This window comes from Canis lupus, chromosome 18 (assembly GCF_003254725.2).
Source record: "Canis lupus dingo isolate Sandy chromosome 18, ASM325472v2, whole genome shotgun sequence".
Classification (NCBI taxonomy): domain Eukaryota; kingdom Metazoa; phylum Chordata; class Mammalia; order Carnivora; family Canidae; genus Canis; species Canis lupus.
In genome coordinates, this window is record NC_064260.1 from 50,797,592 (window position 1) to 50,820,757 (window position 23,166).

At 49.2% G+C, this 23,166-nt stretch overlaps 2 protein-coding genes across 8 annotated transcripts in view; both read right to left on the reverse strand.

The window, feature by feature from the left end:
• Nucleotides 1-9,707, reverse strand: part of DPP3 (dipeptidyl peptidase 3) — a 33,052-nt gene extending 23,345 nt beyond the window's left edge. Inside the window, exons 1-2 of one of the 5 annotated variants that reach the window (XM_025446382.3) lie at nucleotides 9,551-9,707; nucleotides 8,208-8,482 (exon numbers count right to left, since the gene is read on the reverse strand). In XM_025446382.3, the coding sequence (XP_025302167.1) occupies nucleotides 8,208-8,482; nucleotides 9,551-9,602 (327 nt within the window). In that variant the 5' untranslated portion in view covers nucleotides 9,603-9,707. Of the gene's footprint in view, nucleotides 1-8,207; nucleotides 8,486-8,786; nucleotides 9,108-9,245; nucleotides 9,505-9,550 lie in introns of those variants that run through there. The other 4 variants (XM_025446381.3, XM_025446384.3, XM_025446383.3 and 1 more) reach the window with 4 other exon arrangements.
• A 1,704-nt stretch (nucleotides 9,708-11,411) lies between these two features.
• PELI3 (pellino E3 ubiquitin protein ligase family member 3) lies at nucleotides 11,412-21,977 on the reverse strand. Of its 3 annotated transcripts, none has more exons than XM_025446388.3 (8): nucleotides 21,830-21,976; nucleotides 20,571-20,723; nucleotides 19,966-20,037; nucleotides 17,805-17,934; nucleotides 17,091-17,192; nucleotides 15,888-16,082; nucleotides 15,391-15,579; nucleotides 11,412-14,067 (listed from the first exon to the last, which is right to left on the reverse strand). In XM_025446388.3, the coding sequence occupies exons 2-8, from the start codon at nucleotides 20,720-20,722 to the stop codon at nucleotides 13,498-13,500; spliced, it is 1,410 nt and encodes a 469-aa protein (XP_025302173.1). In that variant the 5' UTR covers nucleotide 20,723; nucleotides 21,830-21,976; the 3' UTR covers nucleotides 11,412-13,497. The 3 variants fall into 3 exon arrangements, with proteins under 3 accessions (XP_025302173.1, XP_025302175.1, XP_025302174.1); XM_025446390.3 differs by lacking the exon at nucleotides 21,830-21,976 and adding an exon at nucleotides 18,508-19,015 and having other exon boundaries at nucleotides 20,571-20,586; XM_025446389.3 differs by lacking the exon at nucleotides 19,966-20,037 and having other exon boundaries at nucleotides 21,830-21,977.
• Nucleotides 21,978-23,166: the final 1,189 nt, after the last annotated feature.

A 23,166-nucleotide genomic window follows, 5' to 3' on the forward strand; every position in this document is an offset into this window, starting at 1 on the left:
TTTAAATCTGTGATCCACTTTGAATTGATTTTTGAAAGATGTAAGGTTCACATCTGATCTAGACTCTCTTCCTTTCTTTCTTTCTCTTTCTTTCTTTCTTTCTTTTCTTCTTTTCTTTTCCTTTTCTTTTTTTTTTTTCATGTGGATATCCAGTTATTCCAGAACCATTTGCTGAAAAGACAATTTTTACTCCATTTTGTTGCTTTGCTCCTTTGTCAAAGACCAGTTGACTGAATTTATGGGGGTCTATTTCTGGTCTATTCCGTTGATTGATTTGTCTATCCTTTGGCCAACACCATACTGTCTTGATTTACTATAGTTTTATAGTAAGTCTATAGTGAATGGTGCTGATCCTCCAACTTTATTCTTCTTCACTCTTTCCCCAATATTGTGTTGAGAATAAAATAACTTGCTGGGATTTTTATTCACGTTGCATTGAATCTATAGATAAAGTTGGGAAGAACTAATATCTTGACAATACTAAATCTTCCTATTTATGAACATGGTTTCTCTCTCCATTTATTTAGTTCTTTGATATCTTTCATCAGGTTTGTAGTTTTCCTCATAGTTTTATATATGTTTTGTATTATTGTTTTGTTTTGTTTTGTATTTTTTAACTTATATATTCCACTTTCTTGTGTGCTATTAGAAATGGTATTATGGTTTTAATTTCAAATTCTTCTTGTTCCTTTCTGGTATATTAAAAGCAATGGACTTTTGCATATTAACTTTGTACCCTGCAACCTTGCTATAACTGCTTATGAGTTCCAGGAATTTTTTGGTCAGTTCTTTTGGATTTTGTGCAAAGATGGTCAATCATGTTTTCTGTGAACAAAGACAGTTTTGTGTCTTCCTTCTCAATCTGCATGTTTTATTTCCTGTTCTTGCCTTATTGCATTAGGTAGGACTTCTGGTACAATGCTGAAAAGCAGTGGTAGGGGACTTCCATGCCTTGTTCCTAATCTTAGTAGGAAATCTTTGAGATTTTTACCATTAAATATGATGTTAGCTACAGGTTTTTGTTTTTAGCTATAGGGTTTTTATAGATAGGCTTTATCTTTATCAAGTTGAGGAAGCTTCCCTCTATTCCTAAAATATGGATTTTGTCGAATGTTTTTTCTGCATCTATTGATATGATCACATGGTTTTCTTCTTTAGCTTGTTGACATGATGAATTATTTATTTTCAAATGTTGAACCCGATTTGCACACCCAGAGTAAATCCTACTTGGTCGTGGTGTATAGTTTTTTTATACATTGTTGGATTTGATTTGCTAATATTTTGTTGAGGATTTTTCATCTATGTAAAAGAGAGATATCGGTCTGTAGTTTTCTTGTAATGCCCTTATCTGGTTTTGGAATTAGGATAATGTTAGCTTCATTGAATAAATTAGGAAGGATTTCCTCTGTTCCTCTCTCTATTTTAAAGATTTTATTTATTTATTTGAGAGTGAAAGAGAGAGCACAAGCGGGGTGAGGGGTCAAGGGAGAAGCACACTCTCTGCTGAGCAGGGAGCCCAATGCAGGGCTCAATCCTGGGACTCCAGGATCATGGCCTGAGCTGAAGACAGACACTTAACTGACTGAGCCAACTAGGTACCCGTTTCTCTCTTTTGAAAGGGATCATAGAGAACTGTCATAATATCCTTAAATGTTTGGAATAATTTACTAGTGAACCCATATGAGCCTGGTACTTTCTGTTTGGGAAGGTTATTAATTACTGACTCAAATTCTTTAATCCCCATGGGATTTATAGTGATGTCTCAAATTTCATTTCTGACATTAATAGTTTATGACTTCTCTCTTTATCCCTTAGATTGGTCAGAGGCTAATCAATCATGATGGTCTGAATGTTTGTGTTCCCCACCCCAATTCATACATTGAACTTTAACCCCTAAAGTGATGGTATTAGAAGGTGGGGCCCTTGGGAGGTGGTTAGGTCATGAGGGTAAGAGCCCTCACCATTGGGATTAGTGCTCTTATAAGAGACACCAGAGAGCTAGTTCACCCATTCCACCATGATAGGACACAGGGAGAAGTTAGCAGTTTGCAAACTGAACCATGCTCTTGGATTTTCAGTCTCCGGAACTCTGAGAAATAAATTTCTCTTTATAAGCCACTCAAGTGGTTTTTTTTTTTTTTTAAGATTGTATTTATTTATTCATGAGAGACACACAGAGAGAGAGAGGCAGACACAGGCAGAGGGAGAAGCAGGCTCCATGCAGGGAGCCTGACGTGGGACTCGATCCCAGGTCTCCAGATCAGGCCCTGGGCTGAAGGTGGCGCTAAATCGCTGAGCCACCCCGGCTGCCCTCAAGTGGTATTTTGTTATAACAGTCCAAACAGACTAAGATATCAGCTTTGCTGATGTTTTCAAAGAACCAGATTTGGCTTCATTAATTTTCCCTACTGATTTCCTGTTATCAATGTTATTGATTTCTGCTCTAATTCTTTTTCTTTTCTTCTGGATTTAATTCGCTCTTCTTTTTTTTTCCTAAGGTGAAAACAGATGATTGATTTTAGACCTTTCTTCTTTTCTAATATATGCTTCAATGCTATAAATTTCCCTCTAAGCACTGCTTTTGCTGCATCCCACAAATTTTGACAAGTTGTATTTTCATTTTAGTTCAAAAAATATATATGTATATATTTTTATGTGTGTATGTGTATATATGCATGTTTATGTGTGTGTATGTATGTGTATATATATATATACATTATATATATATATATATAAAATTTATTTATTTATTATTTATTTGAGAGAGAGAGAGCATGCGGGTAGGGGAAGCAGAGGGAGAAGGAGTCTTAAGCAGCTTCTGTTGTAAGCCCAGAGCCTGATGTAGGGCTCAGTCTCACAACCCTGCAATCATGACCTGAGCTGAAACCAATGAAACCAAGAGTTGGATGCTTAACCAACTGGACCACCCAGGTGCCCCCCTCAAAAAAAAAAAAATATATATATATATATATTTTTAAGATTTATTTATTTATTCGTGATAGACGTAGAGAGAGACAGAGGCAGAGACACAGGAGGAGGGAGAAGCAGGTTCCATGCCAGGAGCCTGACGTGGGACTCGATCCCGGGACTCCAGGATTGCACCCCTGGCCAAAGGCAGGCGCTAAACCGCTGGGCCACCCAGGGATCCCCCAAAATATATATATTTTTAAGTAGGCCCCACACCCAGTGTGGAGACCAATGTGGGGCTTGAACTCATGACCCTGAGATCAAGACCTGAGCTGAGAACAAAGGTTGGTCACTTAACTGACTGAGCCACCGAGGTACCCCTTAGTTCAAAATATTTTTAAATTTCTCCTGAGATTTCTTCTTTGACCCATGTGCTATTTAGAAGTATGTTGTTCAATCTCCAAGTATTTGGGGATTTTCCAGATATTTTTGTTATTGATATCTAATTTAATTCCATTTTCATCTAAGAGCAGATATTGTATTACTTCCGTTCTTTTAAATTTATTAAGGTGTGTGTTTTATAGACCTGAATGTGGTCTCTCTTCGTGGACCTTCCATATGAGCTCAAGAATACATATGCTGCTGTTGTTGGATGAAGTAGACTACTAGATGGGCATGATATCCAGTTGATTGATGGTGTTGTTGAGTTCAACTAGGTCCTTACTGATTTTCTGTCTGCTAGATCTGTCTGCTAGAATGATGCTACAGTCTCCCACCTGTAGTAGTGGATTCATCTATTTCTCCTTGCAGTTGTATCAGTTTTTGTCTCAAATATTTTGATGCTCTGTTAGACACATACACGTTAAAGACTGTTGTCTTCTTGGAGAACTGACTCTTTTATTGTATGTAATGCCCTCTTCATCCCTGATAACTCTCCAGGCTCTGAAATTTGCAAAATTAATATAGCTACTCCCACTTTCTTTTCATTAGTGTTGGTATGGTATATCTTTCTCTACCCATTTACTTTTTTTAAAAAAAGATTTTATTTATTTATTCATGAGAGACACAGAGAGAGAAGCAAGTAGAAGAGGGAGGAGAAGCAGGCTCCTTGAAGGGAGCCCGATGCAGGACTCTATCTCCAGACCCAGGATTACGCCCTGAGCCAGAGGCAGACACCCAACCACTGAGCCACCCACATCCTTCTATGCATTTACTCTTAATTTATGTGTCTTTCTATTTAAGTAGGCTTCTTGTAGACAATATATATTTCAGTCTTGTTTTTTGATCCATTCTAATTATATCTGTCTTTAAATTGGAACATGTAGACCACTGATGTTCAAAGTGATCACTGATAAAAAAAAAAGTGATCACTGATATGGTAGGATTAGTATCTACCATCTTTGTTACTGTTTTCTATTTGTGTCCTTGTTCTTTGTTCCTATTTTTTGTCTTCTATTCTTTTTCTTCCTTTTGTAGTTTTAACTGAGCTTTTACATAAGTCCATTTTGTCTCCTTTCTTAGCTTGTCAGTTATACGTTTTTACTTTTCAGTGTTTGCCCTAGATTTTGCAATATGCCTTTATAACTAATCCAAGTGTACTTTCATATAACACTATACTGCCTCATGGGTAGTGTACCTCATAACAAAATAATTCTAATTCCTGTCTCCTCTCCCTTGCATCATTACTTGCGTCACTTATTTCATGTGTATATAAGCACATGTAGGCTTTATATATGTATAAATATGTAAATTATATGTAATATAAACATTAGCATACATAACCAATACATTGTTGCTATTACTTTGAACAAATAGTTATCTCTTAGATTAAGAATAAAAAAATATTAAGTTTTATTTTACTTTCATTTATTCTTTCTCCAATGTACTCCCTTTTTTATGTAGATTTGAGTTTCAGACCTCTATCATTTTTCTTTCCTCTGAAGAACTTTGTGTTTTGTTTTTTAAAGATTTTATTTATTTATTCATAGACAGAGAGAGAGAGAGGCAGAGACACAGGCAGAGGGAGAAGCAGGCTCCATGCAGGGAGCGGACTCGATCCCGGGTCCCCAGGATCACACCCCAGGCTGCAGGCGGCGCCAAACCGCTGTGCCACCCGGGCTGCCCTCCTCTGAAGAACTTTGAATATTTCTTGCAAAGCAGGTCTACTGGTCATACATGACTTCAATTTTTGTTCATCTGAGAAAGTCTGTTTTTCCTTCACTTTTGAAGGAGAGTTTCACGAGATACAGAATTCTAGGCTGGTGGTTTTTTCTCTCAACACTTGAAATACTTCAGTGCACTCTCTTCTTCCTTGTGTGGTTTCTGAGAAGTTGGATGCAATTCTTATCTTTGCTCCCCTATAGGTAAGAACTATTTTAACTCCAGCTTCTTCTAGTACTTTTTCTTTGATTTTTTTTGTAGTTTTAAAACATGCCTAAGTGTAGTTTTTTGGCATTTAATATTCTACTTAGTGTTCACTGAGCTTCATGGATCTGCGGTTTAGTATACGACATTAATTTGAGGAAATTCTCAATCATTATTGTTTCAGATATTTTTTCGTTTTCTCTTTCTTCCTCTTCTGATATTCCCATTATATATACATTACACCTCCTGCAGTTGCCCTATGGTTCTTGGATACTCTGTCCTGTGTTTTTTAGTCTTTTTTCTCTTTGCTTGTCAGTTTTGAAGATTTCTATTGAGATATCCTCAAGATGGGATGCCTGGGTGGCTCAGCATTTGAGTGTCTGCCTTTGGCTCAGGGCATGATCCCAGAATCCTGGGATCGAGTCCTGCATCAGGCTTCCTCAGTGGGACCTGCTTCTGTCTCTGCCTCTTTCTCTGTGTGTCTCTCATGAATAAATAAATAAAATCTTTAAAAAGAGAGAGAGAGAGAGAGATCCTCAAGCTCAGTGAGTAGTTTCTCAGCTGGGTCAAGTCTACTAATAAGCCCAGCAAAGGCATTCTTCATTTCTATGGGTTTTTTTACTTCTAGCAGTGTTGGTTCTTAGGACTTCTATCTCTTTGCCCATCTATCTGTTCTTGCATGTTATCTACTTTATCCATTAGAGTCCTTAGCATATTAATCACGGTTGTTTTAACTCCTGGTCTGATAAGTCCAACCTCCCTGCCATGTCTGAAACTGCTTCTGATGCTTTATCTCTTCAAACTGCGTTTTTTGCCTTTAGTATGTTTTGTCCTTTTTTCTTCATAGCCAGACATGATGTACTGGGTAAAAGGAACTGCTGTAAATAGGCCTTCAGTAACGGGATGGTAAGGTGTGGAAGCAGGAGAAGCATTCTCCAGTCCCATGATTAGGTCTCAGCAGTCTTTTAGTGAGCCTTTACCTCTGGACTGTGAACTTCGCATGTGCCTCTAAGTCCTGTGTCTCCCCCCACCCACTGCCCTGTTTTAGGTGGGACAGGATGACTAGAACGGTCTGGAGTGGGATATTTTCCTCCACCCAGCTCAATTAGGCTCTGATAAAACCCTAGCAGGTTAGGTTCTGGTGATATAGTTTCTCCTGAGAGCAAACTGTAAAGAACAGAACATTATGGCATTTTCCAAAAATGGTTCCATTTCCCCTACCCCTGCAAGAAGCATGGGGCTTTCTCTCTGAAATTCATTGTGAGGACCAAGATCCTGAAGATAACATTCCCCAAATTTCCAAAAGTGTGGAGACCCCTTCTCTGACTGGGCCTCCTATAATTTGTCAATCACAGTTTAGGTTTTCCTACTCCAGCACTTGGTCTAGGGAAGGATTCTGTCATGAATTTTTTTTACCAGTGAGTTCTGATTCTCTGTACCCACTTGTCTGTCTCTCCAATTTGGGGGCAAGCAGTTAGCCCCTGTGCCCTCACTTCTGTTAAAGACACAAGAAAAGTTATTGATTTTCCAGTTTAACTTGTCGTTAGGACGGACTAGTGACTTGTAGGCTCCTTACACCCTGGACTAGAAACTGGAAGTCATGATTTTCATTTTTACTTAAGCCAATCTGAGGTGGGTTTCTGCTATTTGTAAACAAAAATATCCCACTGGGAATAGTAATACCTAGGCCACACTTTCCCAGTGATTAACTCTTTTAATGAATAAGTCAAAGTCTAGAGATGGGATGTTATTACTAAAGTTAAAAAAAGGTAGAAGAAACAGCCTGGGCCTCAGCTCAGAGATAAACAATCCAAACCCTTTATTTTACATATATAAAAACAGGCCATATTCTCATACATTCTTGGTGAAACTTTTGTAAAAGATGATTTAACAACATCAATCAATTGCAAATGTACATAGAACCTTTGACCCAGCAATGCTACTTCTAGACATAGATCCTACTCACACAGGTGTACAAGTATGCTCACTGTGGCACTTTTCTAAGAAGAATCAGGAATAATCTAAATGTCCAACAAAAAGAAAAGATTAAATTGATTAAGGTGTACACAGCAGTAGAGTGCTTCACAGTCAACAAAAAGGATGAGGTAGATTGATATGTGCCCCATGAAGTTCTCCAAGACATGGTATTTAATTAAAAAAAAAAAAAAAAGGCAGGACTCATAAGAACATGGAGAACATGATCTCATTTATGTAAATGACAAAGTGAGGAACTAGTACACGTTTGCATGTATAGGAGTAGGAATGCAATACACAGAGGAATTAGGCTATATACCCCAGCATCCAAGGAGTGATCTTTGTGTTTTGTATTGTGTCTTTCTGCATTGTGGCAATGCCCTACGAATACATGTAAGTATTACTTGGCCAGGGACCCTGGGTGGCTCAGCGGTTGAGTGTCTGCCTTTGGCTCAGGGCGTGGTCCTGGAGTCCCAGGATCAAGCTCATCAGGCTCCTCTCAAGGAGCCTGCTTCTCCCTCTGCCTATGTCTCTGCCTTTCTCTCTCTCTGTTTCTCATGAATAAATAAATAAAATCTTAAAAAAAAGTATTACTTGGCCAAAAGACCCACAAACAAACAAAAGCCAGGGGACAGGCAGGGACACAACATGGTAGAGGAAGATCTAGTCCAGTACTCAGACCTCCTAATTCCTACCCTGGACTCATTCCTCTACCATCTCTGAGTCTCCATAGCTGTTTCCTTCACTCATAGCAGCCACTATTTATCTTGAAGTCAGGCCACTGTAACCCTAGGAGGTACAAACAACCCTCATGCCCATTTTACAGATGAGAAGACTGAAGCTCCAGGAGAGGTTCCTGTACTGTTGGTCTAATCTAAAGAGAAAGACCTTTGTCCCCCTGCTTGTGGTCCCTCATACTCAGAAGCCACTCAGGAAAGGCTGGATGACCTAAAAGAACTGACCTGATACTCCTCCTCGGTAAGGCCCTCAGCCAGGGCATGCTGGTGCAGCTGGTCAGGGTCCTGTGCACGGAAGAGGCGGCTGAGCAGGGCATAGATGTAGGGGGCCTCAGGGGAGGTCTGCAACAGCACAGCCAGGCCTCCATACCAGGCGGCCCGTGACAGGTGGTGGGCATAGAGGCGCTCTGTGGGCGACAGCAGACGGAAGGCCTCACGACAGTCCAGGCTAAACACACCGATGTCATTGGGCAGGATGTACTGGGCGTCTGCCATGGGACCTGCTGAGAACCATTACCATCATCACAGCCATCATTTACCACACACCAACTGCCCACCTAACTGCACTCTCATAGTCTCATTTACTCCTCCCCCAAGCCCATTCACAGATATGCTAATTGAGGCTCAGAGGTTAGGTGACTCATGCAAGGATATTATAAAATATACCAGTGGGTCATATTTGGCCTTGGGCCCTTCAACCTTAAAGTGTGAATTTAACTTTTAGCATTACAGATGGGGAAACTGAGGCCCAGAGAGGCTAGGAACTTTGCCTACTAACACAAGGGAGGGGTCAGAAGCAGAGACCTGCATCTCTAGACTCCCAGCCTGGGCCCCTCAGGCTCCTCTCCTCCTTCTCTGACTTCCTAGCCTCCTCTTCAGAATTCTCCTGTAAGTTCAATTCCACCCACCATTGTGTTCACAAGGACAGAGTTCCAGGCTACCAACTTAAAGACCCAGGTCCAAACCTGATTCAGCCCTAGGCTCCTAAAAGTCAGTTGCTTCACTTTTCTGTGCCCCAATTTCCACCTCCCTAAAATGAGGGGAGGATAATGTTCTCCAACCTCATCAGGAGGGTGTCCAATCTGTCTCACTCTCATTCTTTTAACTGCCTTTTTTTTTTTTTTTTTTTTTTTTGGCCCTCCATCCTCCTACCCTCTCCCTGTGCTGGGCCACGGGAGCTACAGAGCCACATTAGTTCGGAGCTGGAAAAAAACTCATTTTACAGACAGAGAAACTGAGACATAGAGAGGCCACGCAACTTACCACGCAAGTCTCACAGCCTCGCTGGGACCCGGGCTCTCCCGACCCAGGGCATGCTCCACCCCGCCCTTCCTAACGCGGACAGTGTGTCCAGCCTCCCCCACCACTCCGGATGCTCCGCCCCAAGAGCACAACCCTCGGGGTTAACTCTTTGCTGCCCGGGGGACTCCTTGGCCACGGGGCCGCGATGAATGCGGAAGGGGTACCGCATGGCAAGCAGAAAGGGAATAATCTTGCGTTCGGTCCAGACTCGCCCTGTCCCCCAGGATGGCGCATTGTGACCCCGAAACCCGGGCGCAACTCCTCACCTGCAGCAGCTGCTCTCATCGCAAACTCACTTCCTGCTTCCGGCTCCCCCATTCATTGGGGGCTCCGTGAACTCCGCCCCCCGTGGCCAATTGTCGGGCTCCGGGGCCGGGGATGGGCGTCAGCTCCAGCCAATAGGCGCGCCGAGGCGCCCTCCGTCGCCCGCCGCCGCCGCTCCCGGGCCCCACCGGGTCACGCGCGGGATGGCCCCGCGGCCTTGGCCTTTGTCAACGAGGGTGCCGGCGCGGCGGCCGCGAACCTGCGTGGCCGGCCTGACCGCGGCTTAGTCCCGGCAGACTGGGCTGACAAGGTCCCTCCGAGTCCGTGCGGGGCGGCATGGGTGTCACGGACGGAGCGGCAGGGACTTCCCCACAGAGCCCCAAAGTCGCTCTCTTGTGGGTCCCCGGACCTCAGTTTTGCGGGTGGGAGCCTGCACCATGGAAGTAACGTGACTCCCTCTCCCTCACTGGATTCGAGGGTCAGCGGGTGGAGACTCTTGGGAGACTGCAAACCTACAAGGCGAGCTGCAGGGCTTGAGCTGAGGCGACCACACCCGCGCGGGACGGAAAACGCCTCCAAGGTGCTTCACTGCACCATCACGGCTTCGCCAGGGCCTGGAGCAGCTGCTAAACGTCTCTGAGCCTTAGTTTCCGCAGCACAAAGGGGCGAGGGGCCTGGCAGTTTCACGGAAGGGAAAGCTGCCTGTGACCTCTGGCTGCCCAGGACACAGCTGGCCCCCAGGTCCACTTCTGCATGTCTGGACGGACTCACAAGAGGATGACCTGGGCCAGGCAGGGCATTTCCAAGTGCTGGCGCTGGGCCTGGGGTCAGTAGGGGAGGGGGGGGCATTGTGAGGGGCTCCAGGTCAGTGTGGGCAGAGCCAGGCCATCTCAGGTTGAATCAGGCCCCCCACTGTCTACTGAGTGGGACACTTTACCTCTCAGTCTTCGCTTCCTCAGCAAGAAAACTGGGCTAACAATTGTCTCCACTCCCAGGGATGCTTTAGCCCTGAATGAAGTGATGACTGGGCAGTCTGCTCCCTAGTGTTGTGCCCAGAGAGGTTGGGGAAAGTGAATACCTGATATCCACACAGTCTTCTTGCCCTACCTTTACCACACCTGGGTCTAGGCCCACAGCAACATCTGCCCACCATTGGTGCCGGTTTCTCATTTATGAAAGTGCCCAAAGCCCTGCTTGACACAACAGTGCTACTGTTGGCTCCGATGATAATTATCATCACAGGGGAGCACCCTACATTGTCTATGTCTTTTGGAAAGTCACCTCTCTTCTCTGTGCCTCAATTTTTACTGTCTTTCAAATAAGTATATTCCCCTGACTTGGGTGAATTTGAGATGGACACCAGAAAAGGAGGTAGTGCTCTCCAGCTGTCAATGGGCAGCTCGGGCCAGCAAAAGATCCCAGTACTCCTGGAACCCTCAACCTAGCTGCATTCTTATGTTTACAGTTAATACACGAGGTCCTGTTCAAATGGAGGATACTTCATTCTTGCAAAAACTCGGATAGGATGTCATTTTACCCATTGTGAGATGGAGAAACTGAAGCTAACAGGTTCATTGACTTCCCTAAGGCCACCCACGCTATCCTCAGGTGTCTCTGAACTGAGGTCTAGCCTTCCTGAGACCTTCCACCACACTGTCCTCTCCACTTGGCCCAGTGCACGCGCGCGGACACACACACACACACACACACACACACACACAATCATACAAAGTCCACTCACTGGAGTCATGAGCATCCTTAGCCTTGGTTCTTCTCCATGGAAATGCAGGAAGGGTAGATGAGGAAGAAACATTAAATACCTACTGTGTTACAGATGCTCTTCATACATTCACAGCCACCTGGTGATAGAGGAATTGCTCTTCCATTTAATGGGTAAGGAGACTGAGGCTCCAAAAGCCAGAGAGGGGCAGAACTGGGCCAAGATCAGGGCTGTCTTACCCTCTACCACTATCTCCAAGATCTCCCTGGATGATACTCTGCTCTTTGCTTGTCTCTCCTCCCAAGGTCTACAGTTTCCCTACTGGAAATGGAATCGGAACACCCCCTGCCTTGTTCTCAACAGGGTCAGAAACGAGAACAATGGGGTAGAGCTGGATTCCTAGTGGTGTGTGTGTGTGTGTATAGGAGTTGCACATCCACCCAAGCATCCCCATCTCTGTTTCCCTAGTGCTCCAGGAGTGTGTTGCTCCTGGAGCAAGAATCTCATCACTTCCCCTTTTTACCACCTGCAGGAACCCTCTGTCCTCTCCAGAGCACCAGGTCTGGTCTCTGTGGCCCCCACCAGCTGTGTGACCTGGGGCAGGTTTCCCCCACCCCAAACTTGTACTCCCTAAGACTCTGGCAGCTGTTTTCAACTGGGGATGATGCCCAGGTCAGGCCTGTACTTAGAGCCTCTTTTTCAGATTTTTCTATCTCCAGAATCTCCATCTACCAGTCTCCCTAGCTTGCTTCCCCCCAAGAATGTCTGAAAGCAACCCCAGTAGCACACTGAGCCTGCCTTGGCTCTCAGGGGGAGGTGACACTTAGCCAAGAAGAGTAAGGGTCCAGTTGACTTGGTCTCCTTGGCAACCAAGGGCCACTAAGGCCCCAGCCCAATGTCCTTTCTCTTTTCTGCCCATCCAGACCTGGCTCCTTGGCCTTGAGCATTTTCCTGCTACACATCTGCACATGCTGTTCCTGTGCCCTGAGCTGCCCTCCCCATTCCTCCCACCCCCATCCAAGAAAAGCAGTACAGTGTGATGGAGGAGGCCAGGGTGAGGCCAGGCAGGCAATCTCAGATTTGAATCCTGGCTTGGCTACTTTCTAGCTGTGTGACTTGGCACATGTGCCTTAATCTCCCCAGAACAGAAATGGGAACACCTCCATCCCTGGGTAATTATGAGGATTAAATAGCAAAACCTCTTGGTTAGTGCTCTATTCATATAGTTATTAGCAGCAGCAGCAGCACAGCACAGGGCATGGTGAGCACTTGGTAATAGTAGCCCTTCTATCTCAGCCAGCACTCTGGGACCGTCAGTCCTCTCCCTTCTCTCCACTCGTCACTGTCCACAAATGAGGTTCCAGAGCCTCCATTCAGCATTTTCCACCTCAAGGAAGCCCCAACCTCTTGCTCTAGCCACTCATTTCTCTGCTTCCTCACACTGGAACCTGTGCTCAGCCTATCTCCTGCCCAAGCACCTTCCCCTTCTTGTGGGGAGTTCCCACACCAACCTCTCTCCCTCTCCTGCCTGTTTGCAAGACCTGCTCTGCAGCCCCTGATGAGTCTCTGATCCTGGTACACAGGAAACTGTTGTCATTCAGTGATTTGGTCTGTTGTCCCCTACACTGAATTCCACTGGGCAGGGAACCAGGTCTGATTGTCTCTGTGTCCCCAGAGCCCACTTAGCATGGAGTTCAGCCCATAGTGGGTATCAGCAGATGCCGGCCCCCGCCTGCTGCCCACCCATCACTCATGCAGGGGCTGGCGGCACTGCACGCATGCTGGACACGTGGGGTTTGTGAGGGCAGCTGAGCAGCAAGGTTTATAGAGAACCCAGGGCAGCAGCAGGGTGAGTATCTGGAGCTAGGTCGGCAGGCTCAGGGCACAGCCAGCCTGAGCTGGGGGTCAGGGACCCATAGCCCCTTCACTCCCCCAGGGACACAGTGTAGGCGGCATGATGTGGGACACCCCAGGAAGGGCCAGGGCATAGGGGTGGGCTTCCCTCCATCAGCCCAGGACAGAGCTGGTGCTAAGGGCCCCATCATTCTGACTGGGGTAGGGGTTTCAGGGACAAGGGTCAAGAGGGAAGGAACACAGCCCATCCAACGTGTCCATCTGGTGTGGCTATGTGCCAGCAGGTAAAGTCCCACATGCAGAGCTCCCTCTGGGCTGCAGGAGGTGGGGGACCTGGGTGGGCAGGTGGGCATGGCAGCCGGGGCCTGGGGGAGCCTAGTCCAGTGGCCCCTGGAAAATGAGGCGGACACAGCCATGCTCACCAGTGAGCCAGGCCCCACAAAAAGGGCAGGCAGCATGGAAAGCATGGGTGCCATGGGGCAGTGGTGTCTGGGCCCAGTAGCGGGCAGTCTTCTCAGAACAGACATGGCCGCAGGGTGCAAAGGCATGGCTTGGTGGCCCAGGGTCCAGACAGAGGCCGGCCTCCTGGCCAAGCCACAGAGGGACGTAGGGCCCCACAAGGCGACAGAGAGGACACTCGCGCTCCTGGGGGCCCCGCTCTCTCCTGCAGCCCCAGCCATGGTAGCCGTGGACATGGCCACACCGGACGTAGACCCAAGGCTGCTGCTTGTCGGGTGCCGTGCGGCCACGGGCCGGACTGGGGAAGGCCAGAGTGCTGAGGCCCACAGGGCACTGGGGCCGTGCCGCATTCGCCTCCTGCCGCTGGGCCTCCAGCTGCTTCAGCGTCGGTGCCCTCAGCAGCCCTGCTGGCGTGCGCCACAGCAGTGTGGCCCCACACAGGTCAATGAGGGAGCCGTCCTGTAGCACATTGGACTCATTTTCCACCTGCCAGAGGCACAGAAAGGTCTTAACTGCTCAAGACGGCACCAAACCCCTGGCCCCTAGGCAGCTATCACCCCAGCCAAGCCACCTGTCTATCCCACCAAACCTCCCTGGAGAGAACACCCTGGACCAATGGGGCAGGCTAGAGGGGAGGGGAGAGGAGAGTAGGGGCAGAGGGGGAGGAGGATGGGGGCAGAGGAGCCAGGGGGACTGAGAAGCCACATGGGAGGCAAGCCAATGGTCCCAGGTATGCACTGTCCCTCACAGTGGGATGTGGGCCTTGGTCACTTCATCTGTCAAATCAGGAGATCTGGACCAAAATGAGGTTTTACCCAAGCTCTCATGTAAAGGCAGAAGTGGTAAACTCTTCTATCTGAAACACTGGGGACCAAACACTGCCCAAAGCAGCTGTCCTAATGGCTGTGGTTAAAAGCAAGGACTCTAGAGCTTGCCTCCTGGGTGTGAATTCCAGCTTCACCATTTACTAATTCTGCATCCCTAGTTGAGTAACTCAACCTCTCTGTGTCTTAATTTCCTTATCCTCAAGATGGATGTTACTTCCCATTGTCTCAAGTGGTTCTCATGAATCAATCATTGTAAGCACTTGGAACGGTACCTAGAACAGAGGGGTACTCAACATGTGAATGCTAGTGAAATTCATGGGCATAGTTTTAAAAATAATGTTTCCCCAAACCTCCTGGTAGTATTGATGCTCTGGAAAGATAAGCCATGCTCTTCCCTGAGATTTCCCATCTGCTTGCCCAATGTGCTCGTACACTAGAAGCTCTGCATGGCTCATTTGAGGAGTTTGCCCACATGACCTCGGGCTGGCCCCTACTTCTCTCTAGCATTCTCTTCGAGTTCCTAACACTAGTTCTCTGATCTGTGTCATGTGGAGCATTCACTGTCACCTCTGTCAGAACTACTCCAAGGGCCCTTTCCTGCTAAGTGAGGATAATAAAACTAAATCCGTGTGAACGTGAGAGACACATTATAGACTGCCAACACTTTAGGCTATAAACTGCTCACACATGGGCCAAGTGTCATCCTCACAAGAGGCTGTGATGTTTTTAAGCTGCCAGCATCCCTAAAGCCACTTGGTACCGCAGTGTGTTTATGTCTGCTCACCACACACCACCGCACAAACCTCTGGCAGTATGTGGGCTGTGTTTTGGGGAATATGGTCTGGCCCTCTCCGTGGGGCAAGTGGTGCATGACCCCCAGATGGAGCCTGTTGAGGATCCCTTGTGTGGGAGGCCTGGAGATCAGATGGGAAGGACCTGGGAAGGATGAGGGGTGGGGGTGGGGATGGAGCAGGCCACCTACCAGCTTCCCTCGTTGTTGTGCTGAGCGGCTGTCCCTCAGAGTGTACACGTTCCCACAGACTGATATCTCCCTCCAGACACCCGGGGCTGAGTCCTCAGAGAAGCCGCCTGCTGGGTGCATCACCAGGACCCCATTGGTGGTTAAACCGTCCATCAGGCCGTCAGGGGTCCGCCACTTGGCCGCCCGCTCCTGGGACCAAATGTGGAATCACATCATATCCCCGAGTGGCCCCCAGCCTGCTACCCCTCTACCCTCATGGTCAGAGGTGGCCCAGAGAGAACTGGAATGGAGACTGCACGGCCATGGGCATCATTCAGGTGATGGCACTCTCAGAGCCTCACTGTGCTCATTTTTAAGTGGCATTGCTAACGCCAGCGTAGGTCATGGTTACGATGACTGCTGGCTGGTCTATCAGCCCAGGATGCTGCCCCTCCCTACCCTACCTCTCTGCTCACTCTCAGACGAAGTGCCAGTCCCTGCCTGGGGGGCTCACTCACTCCAAGGAAGATGTTGCTGGAAGCATCAAAGCCAGCGGCATAGATGCGGGCAGTATAGGGTGGCCGGCGGTCACAGAGGATGCGGCAGGCATAGCGAGAGATGGTACTCTGGGCTGAGGGGCCCTCAGCAGCCCCTCCTCCAGGGGATGTATCTGTTACCACAAAATCGATCATGTTCTCCGTGGAACGGCCGATCTGTGAGAAGGGGAGGGCAAGCACAGGGATGCTTATGTGTGCAGGTCAATCCCACAGGCTCTCTCCCTCCCAGGGTTCCCAGCAGCTGCTCTGCATGTAGAGGTCACCAAACAATGAGGAGGGGGTGGTACCATCCCAACTTCCCAGGCCCTCTGGAATCTTAGCTGGAGTCTCCAAATCTAGTCACTGGGTCTGGGGCTTCTCTATCTCCCCCACTCAATAAAAATGAGTTGGGATTTTTTGGATAGACTACTGAAAAGGTGACACCCAGTCCGGGAGTGGTCAAACATTAGCAGCAAATAGCGAATTTTCTGTATTTACTAGATACCATGCTAAGTGCTTCACGTGCTATATCTCAGCGAATCTTCTCAATAATTCCATGGAGTGGGTACATTATGGGCCCCACTGTACCGATAAGGAAACTGAGACCCAGAGAGCATAAGTGACTCTTGCCCAAAGTCACCCAGCTGGTAAGTGATGGAGCTGGGATATAACCCAAGCAGTATGACTCTCACACCACACTCTGAACCCTTAAGCTCTATGGCCTCCTGGGGCCTGGGTGTTTAGTCTTGTTTTTTTGTTTTTTTGGTTTTTTTTTTAAGATTTTATTTATTCATTTGAGATAGAGAGAGCATGAGCAAGGGGAGGGGGAGAGGGAGAGGAAGACGCAGGCTCCCTGCTGAGCAGGTAGTCCAACTCAGGGCTCCATCCCAGGACCCTGGGATCACGACCTGAGCCGGAGGCAGATGCTCAACCAACTGAGCCACCCACGTGCCCCTGGTCTTGGATTTTAAGTTTTGATATAACCACTGATTTGCTGTGTAACTCCAGGAAGTTAACAGCACTCATTGGACCTCCTGATTTGAAGAGTAGTCGATTGCACTGAGTGCCCCCAAAGCAACAACCCGGGCCTTCAGTCTTCCCAGTTCACCCTAGAATTCTCAAGAATGCTACATTGAGGCCTGGTGGCCCTGAGGCCAAGAGACTTGCAGAGAGGTCTGAACATACCTGGAACATATCCGTGTCGCTGTCATGTGTGTATTCAACTATGACCGAGTGGCTCCGGGACAGTGTGTACGAGATGCTGTGCTGGCCACGGTTACTCAGTGCCTGGTGGGGAGAAAGGGGAAGTCACTTCCCAGGGCATGTGGCCAGGAGAAGTGCGAGCCTCTGAGCCAGGAGCTGGAACTCAAGGCCCACCGGCCAACCCCAGTGAAGGGGCAGTTCTACCCTTGCAGAGGATGTACTGTGTGGCTGGCACCATATACGGGTTACCTTATTTGATCCCTACAGCCACCTCAAGGAGGTGGCAGAGTTATCATTCCCATTTTACAGTTGAGGGAACCGCAGCTCAGAAGAAAGTGGCTTAAAGTCACAGAGCTGGAAACAGGAGAGCTTGTATCTTAACCCAAATCCTCTGAAGCCAAGGGCTTTTCCTTTGCCATTGCTGTGTTACTGTCACATCCCCTCCCTGGGCCTTGGCTGCCCCCTACACAATACTGATCATTTCTATTCGATAGTTGGGGTCTGGTCATCAATGAACACATTTTGCAAACTGTAATGTGTAGTGCACAATAAGGAATCTCCCCTCGGCACCATTTCCTGACAGCCTAAGGCAATGTGTGAAGACACAGTGGGCTCCTCTGCTCCAGTGGGGCTATGGGTGGATAGGACTGGGAAGGCCGAAGACCTGGTCCAGGTCTTCTGGGACAAGCTGCTTGCCTTGGAAACGAGTGGTGTGGAGATGTGGTGCATGACATCTGGCTTCACTCCGTTGGCATGGGGTCGGCGGCTCAGCGCCAGGCGGCTTCTCCGGCGGCCTTTGTCCCCACTTGCCAGACACCCATTGTAGCTGTGGATGTAGGGGTTTAAAAAGAGGGGGTTGCAGAGAGAGAGAGAGAAAGTGAGGCCCTGAGAGATTTTGAGGAACTGCCAACTTCTGGGCGGACTCTACCTTAATAAACAAGCCCTAGAGACACCTGAAACTAGAAGACCTCTATTATTATCAAATCAGTGCCTTTGGGGAGTAGGGTGAGGGCTGGAATATCTCCAGAAGGCTTTTCATTCAATTATGCAGTGTTTCCTGGCCACCTGAGCCCTGCCTGCCTGGCTGCTGGGGGTGGTACCCGAGGCACAGCACAGGTCAGTTCTATCCTCACAGTGGCAGGAAAGGGGTGTCCTGAGCTTTTCAAGGAAGCTGGGCATCAAACACACCACAGGCCCAGAGATAGGAGAAGGGAATTCTGGCCTCAGATCAGGTTTCTAAGAAAGGGAACACCTTTCCTGGACATTGAACTGGAAAGCATTCACCTTTACAGAAAACTATCATTTATGACACCACAAGTCCAACTGGAAACCAGAATGGAAGAGAAAGCAGACCCGCAATGCCACCACCTCCCTAGATCCATACATGTCAAATGTCTACCTTCCTTCCAGCTCTTCTCCGGAGGGAGTGATTGTGGAAGGCAAAGATGAGGTGAGTCACAGCCTTGATCACTGCCACGTTCTGGAGGCTCCCATGTTCCCGGGGCTTCACGTTATTAATTACCTAATGGAATCTGTGCAATGTCCTGCCAGACAGGTATCTTTCTTCCCATTTTACAGATGAGGAAAATTGAGGCTCAGGGAGGTAAAATGACCTGCCCGAGGTCCCAGGCTAGTAAGTGAAAAAGTCAGAGATTTGAACTTGGGTCTGTCCGACTCCGGCCTCTGTTGCAGAAGCCCTTCTAGAGGGAAGGCTTGCCCCAGTTGAAGGGCCTGAGGCTGGCAGGGTTTGGTGAGATCAAGGAGTGGTGATGTGGGTGGTGAACTGATGTAGAGGAGGATGAAGCTGGTGGAAGGACCCTGAACACCAAGCTTAGGAGTCTAGGCTTTGTTCTATGAGACGAAGGAGCCATGGAAGATTTTGGAGCAGGGAGTGCCAGGATGAAGAACTGCCAAATACAGACAAAGACCACTTGAATCAGAATCTTCTCCATGAGCTTGTTAAAATATAGATTCCCTGGCTCCACCCATGGAGATTCTGATTGGGATGGGACTGTCAGTGGGTCTTTTCAATGTGCTCTTCAGGTGGCTCTATAGCCAGTGTGGGGCTTCACTGCTCTACTGAGAAAAAAGAGCTGCCAAGAGGGCCTATACCCTTGGTCTGCACTCTCCCTCATCAGTGGCCTCGCCCTCAGCTGGAAAGTCTGTCCTTCTTTGGGACACCAAGCAGCTATTTTTCTCATGCAAGCAGCCCTAAGAGGAGAATCACTTTTGCCCTTGTAAGTTTTTCCCACTTTTGGGGCATGGGGCAATTCTGGACATGGGCTCGGGACTCAGATGGGCCTGGCTTAAATCCCGGCTCTTCCACTTAACACATGACGTCTGTAAAAGGGTACTAATTGATCAGTACCTACCTTGCAGGTTTATTTTGAGAACTAAATGAGATAAAGCATTTAAAGATGCTTGGCACAGAGTTTGATATACATATACAGCAAGCCCTTGATAAATGTTAACTTATTATTATCAGGAAAAAGCACTTGGCATGTACACGTCAGCAAACATTAGCCATTATTATTTCTAATTAATCATAATGATAGCATAGCTTATCAAATATCTTCTTCGGGGCAGATGGCAGAGAGGGAGGCCAACAGGAGGTGTGGATGGGGGAGGAAGAAGAGTGATCTGTGCCTGGAGGCAGAGCTAAGTGGGTGGTTCAGGGATCCTGGTCAGGCAGAGACCAGGAAGGGATGAGGTCTACCCAACCACCAACTCACATCGCTTCCTCTCTCCTGGCCTTGGTTTTCTCATCTGTAGCATGAGAGTCAGTTGGGGCTTGGTGAAAGTAGACTAGAGCTAGAGTAAGAAAGACCTGGGTCCAAATCCCAGCCCTGCCACTTACCAGCTGTGTGCCCTTGGACCAGTCACTTCCCCTCTCTGAGCCTCGGTTTCCTCACCTCCTTCCTCACAGCATCTTTGTGAAGATTGAAATGAAATAATGTCCATGAAAGGGCTTGGCACAGGCCTGCCTCCCAGAACACTTGATCTGTGCCAGGCACTGTCTACGTGCGTTACAGGAATCACCTCATTTATTCCTCTGACAGCCCTCCAAAGTATTATTATCATCCCTATTTGTAAGATGGGAAAATGGAGGCACAGGGAAGTTAAGCAACTCACAGAGGCAGGATCTGAACCAAGCATTTTTGCTGGAGAACCAGAGTTCTTCACCCCAGACTACATATGCTAGGTGCTTTATGAAAGGCAGATGGTGCTACTTTTTATCTGATCAGAAACTTAGGTGGGCAGTTAGAGTTTTCTCAGTAATTTATAAAAAACGGGAAGACAAAATAACAGGAATTGAGGTGGGTTTGGTCAACTCTGTCTCTCCATTGGGGCGGTGAGGGGGGACAAACAGCAGAAGATCATAGGTGGGGAGTACTGGGGCCCTTGGTCTGGTTGCCCTAGGGGTGCCTGGTGCCCTGCCCCACCTGGACCAAGGTTGCTCACCCCAGGACGATGAGTTCCCCATACTTGATGGGCTCCTGGTCTGGCTGTGCATCTTCACCAGGAGAAGAGAGGACACAAGAGCCCTGGCTCCCTGGATGACGGAGGTCTGAGTTTCGGGGAGACCCCACTTCAGGGTTTCCTTCTAGCACCATTCTGGGCGGAGTGGGAGAGGAGAAAAAGCATTTTGCAACCTCCCATCCCAAACAAACCCCCCCTCCCCCCGCCCATGCCAGCTTAGGCCTGCTGCAGGGACACTTAGGCCAGAGTGACCTTTCACTACCTCTGTTGCTATGGCAACTGCTCCACCTCTGCCTCCTTTAAACTGTCCCAGGGTTGCTGGGATACCAGGGAAGGGAAACGGGTGGGATGGAACCCCCACATTCAGAGGGTCAGGATATTTGGTGAGGCCAGAGGGCTGGACCAACATGGGGGGGGCCAGAGGCTTCTTTTTCGTCAGGACCCCAGTCTGGGATGTGCTTGAAAGAGGGACACCTCAGGAGTTAGAGGACCCTTATTCCTCATCTTAGACTCAGTTCCTAGGCTTGGTTCTTGGCCCCCAGGGCCTCTGAGTAACCCTTCTGTTGGGTTTTTGGAATCTATCTATCCATCTTAATCATTCAGCCCCTTTGCAGGTCTAGGCCTCTGTCTGTCTTTTTTTCTCAATGACTCTCTGTCCTCCTGGGCTGTCCTTTTCAGCGTCTCTCTTCCCACCTTCTTCCGCATCTCCGTCTGTCTGGCCATCTTCCTCTCCCCATCCATCTGCCTCAGTCTCCCCATCTCGGCTCACCCGGCGGGCAGGCCTCTGGACCCCTCCCTGGTGCGCGCCCCCTCCCTCCCTCAGGTGTCTGTCTGCAGTCCCAGGGCCGCCTTGGTCTCTGGAGGCCTGTGGGGGCGGCGCTCCCCCCTCTGGCTGGGGCTGCAGCAGAGCCCATCTCCGCAGGAAGCCTGTTTGGAAAACATCTCCGCGCAGGAGGGACTGCGCCGGGGGCAGGCACAATGACGGCCCAGCGCACACGCAGATACACACCCAGCGGCCCCTCGCCACAAACACGCGCGCGCACGCACACAGCCCCGCACACCCCGAGCCCCTCGGGCAATGCCCGAACGGGCGCCGGCCCCACCGGGGACCCGCGAGCGCCAGTGCCGGCGCCGCCCTCGGACCCACTCCCCCTGCCACCCCCAGACACGCAAACACGCCCCCCGCGTCCGCCGGGGCCCGCCCGGCACAGCCCCCGCCCCCTCCGCCCCGGCGGTCTCACCTGGCCGCGCTCCCGGCCCCGCTCGGAGCCGCTCCTTTCGAGCCTCGGCCCTGCTCGGCCCCGGAGCCGCTGCGGCGGGATGGGCCCGGCCCGCGGCGGCTCCGCGCTGCCTCGTCACGGGGACACCCGGGGCCGAGGGAGGGGGCGAACGCTAACCACCAGACTCCGCCCCTATCCCGATGCCCCGCCCCGTTAGGACCGCCCCCGCGGAGCCCCGCCCCACACAGACTCCGCCCCTTGCGGCGCAGCTTAGCTCCCGTAGACAGAGCCCCGCCCCTCTTGGGAGGCCACGCCCCCATCTAACCCCGCCTCATGCTCTGGGAGGCCCCGCCCACCACTCTGTCCCAGGAACTCCCTAGCAGGTCTTCGCTGGTTCGGGGACTCCCCTGTATCCGCGAGACCCATCCCCGGGTTCAGGCTCCCCAGACTCCGCCCTCGTTTCTGGGGACTTCCGGGTTCTCCCGGAGACACGGGCGCCCCCTCCCCCACCGCAAGGCGGAGCCTTCTCACTGGGCGGGAGGCGCCTTTCCCCACCTTGGGCGGGGGACTCTCTACCTCCCGCCCGAGACTCCGCCTCCCAAATGCGAAGCCGCGGAATTAGAGGAGGATAGAAGTGGGGGCGGGACCGAGAGAAGGAAAATACTAGAGGGATCGGAGGAAGGGGGTGTCCGTTAGCAGGGAGGACGAGGAAAATTGCTGCAATTGGAACGACTTGCAGACCTTTCTTCAGTTAAACTCGGCCTCTTTCTCGCTGAGCGACCTCTGGCCGGCTGTGGGCCCCGGGGTGACCGGGAACACCTCCCTCCTTCCTACTAGCACTCACACCACCCGAGAAGCCACAAAGTGGGTGGAGACCTTTAGGAGCTTGCAGCTCCTTAGGCCCCTGGGCTTGCAAGAGATCTGTCATTCTGTGCCAGATGCTATGCTCTGTGCTTGGAGCAAAATGAGGCCTTTAATTTCTGGGAGGCAGTCACGATAATCACCCATTTTACAGGTGAAAAAACAGAGTTGTACAACCTAACCTGGTTGTGGTTATCTTACCAAGCGTAGATCTGAGCCGCGTGACTTCAAAATCTGACTCTTAACTTTTCTATACCTTATTAGGATGAGGAAGGGCAGGATGGGATTCAGAGGTGCAGAGCAGGAGAGACCCAGAAATGCATCAGATAAGATCCCTTCAACACATTATTTCTCAGTATGTTCGGAATCATAGCCAAGAGCTGGGGGAAGCCCAGAGGGTAGACAATTAACCCGAGTCTTTAGAGTATTTATTGAGGAAATCAAGGAAGGCTGTATAGAGGAGGTGTCCTTTGGCCCCAGTCATGAAGGAGAAATGA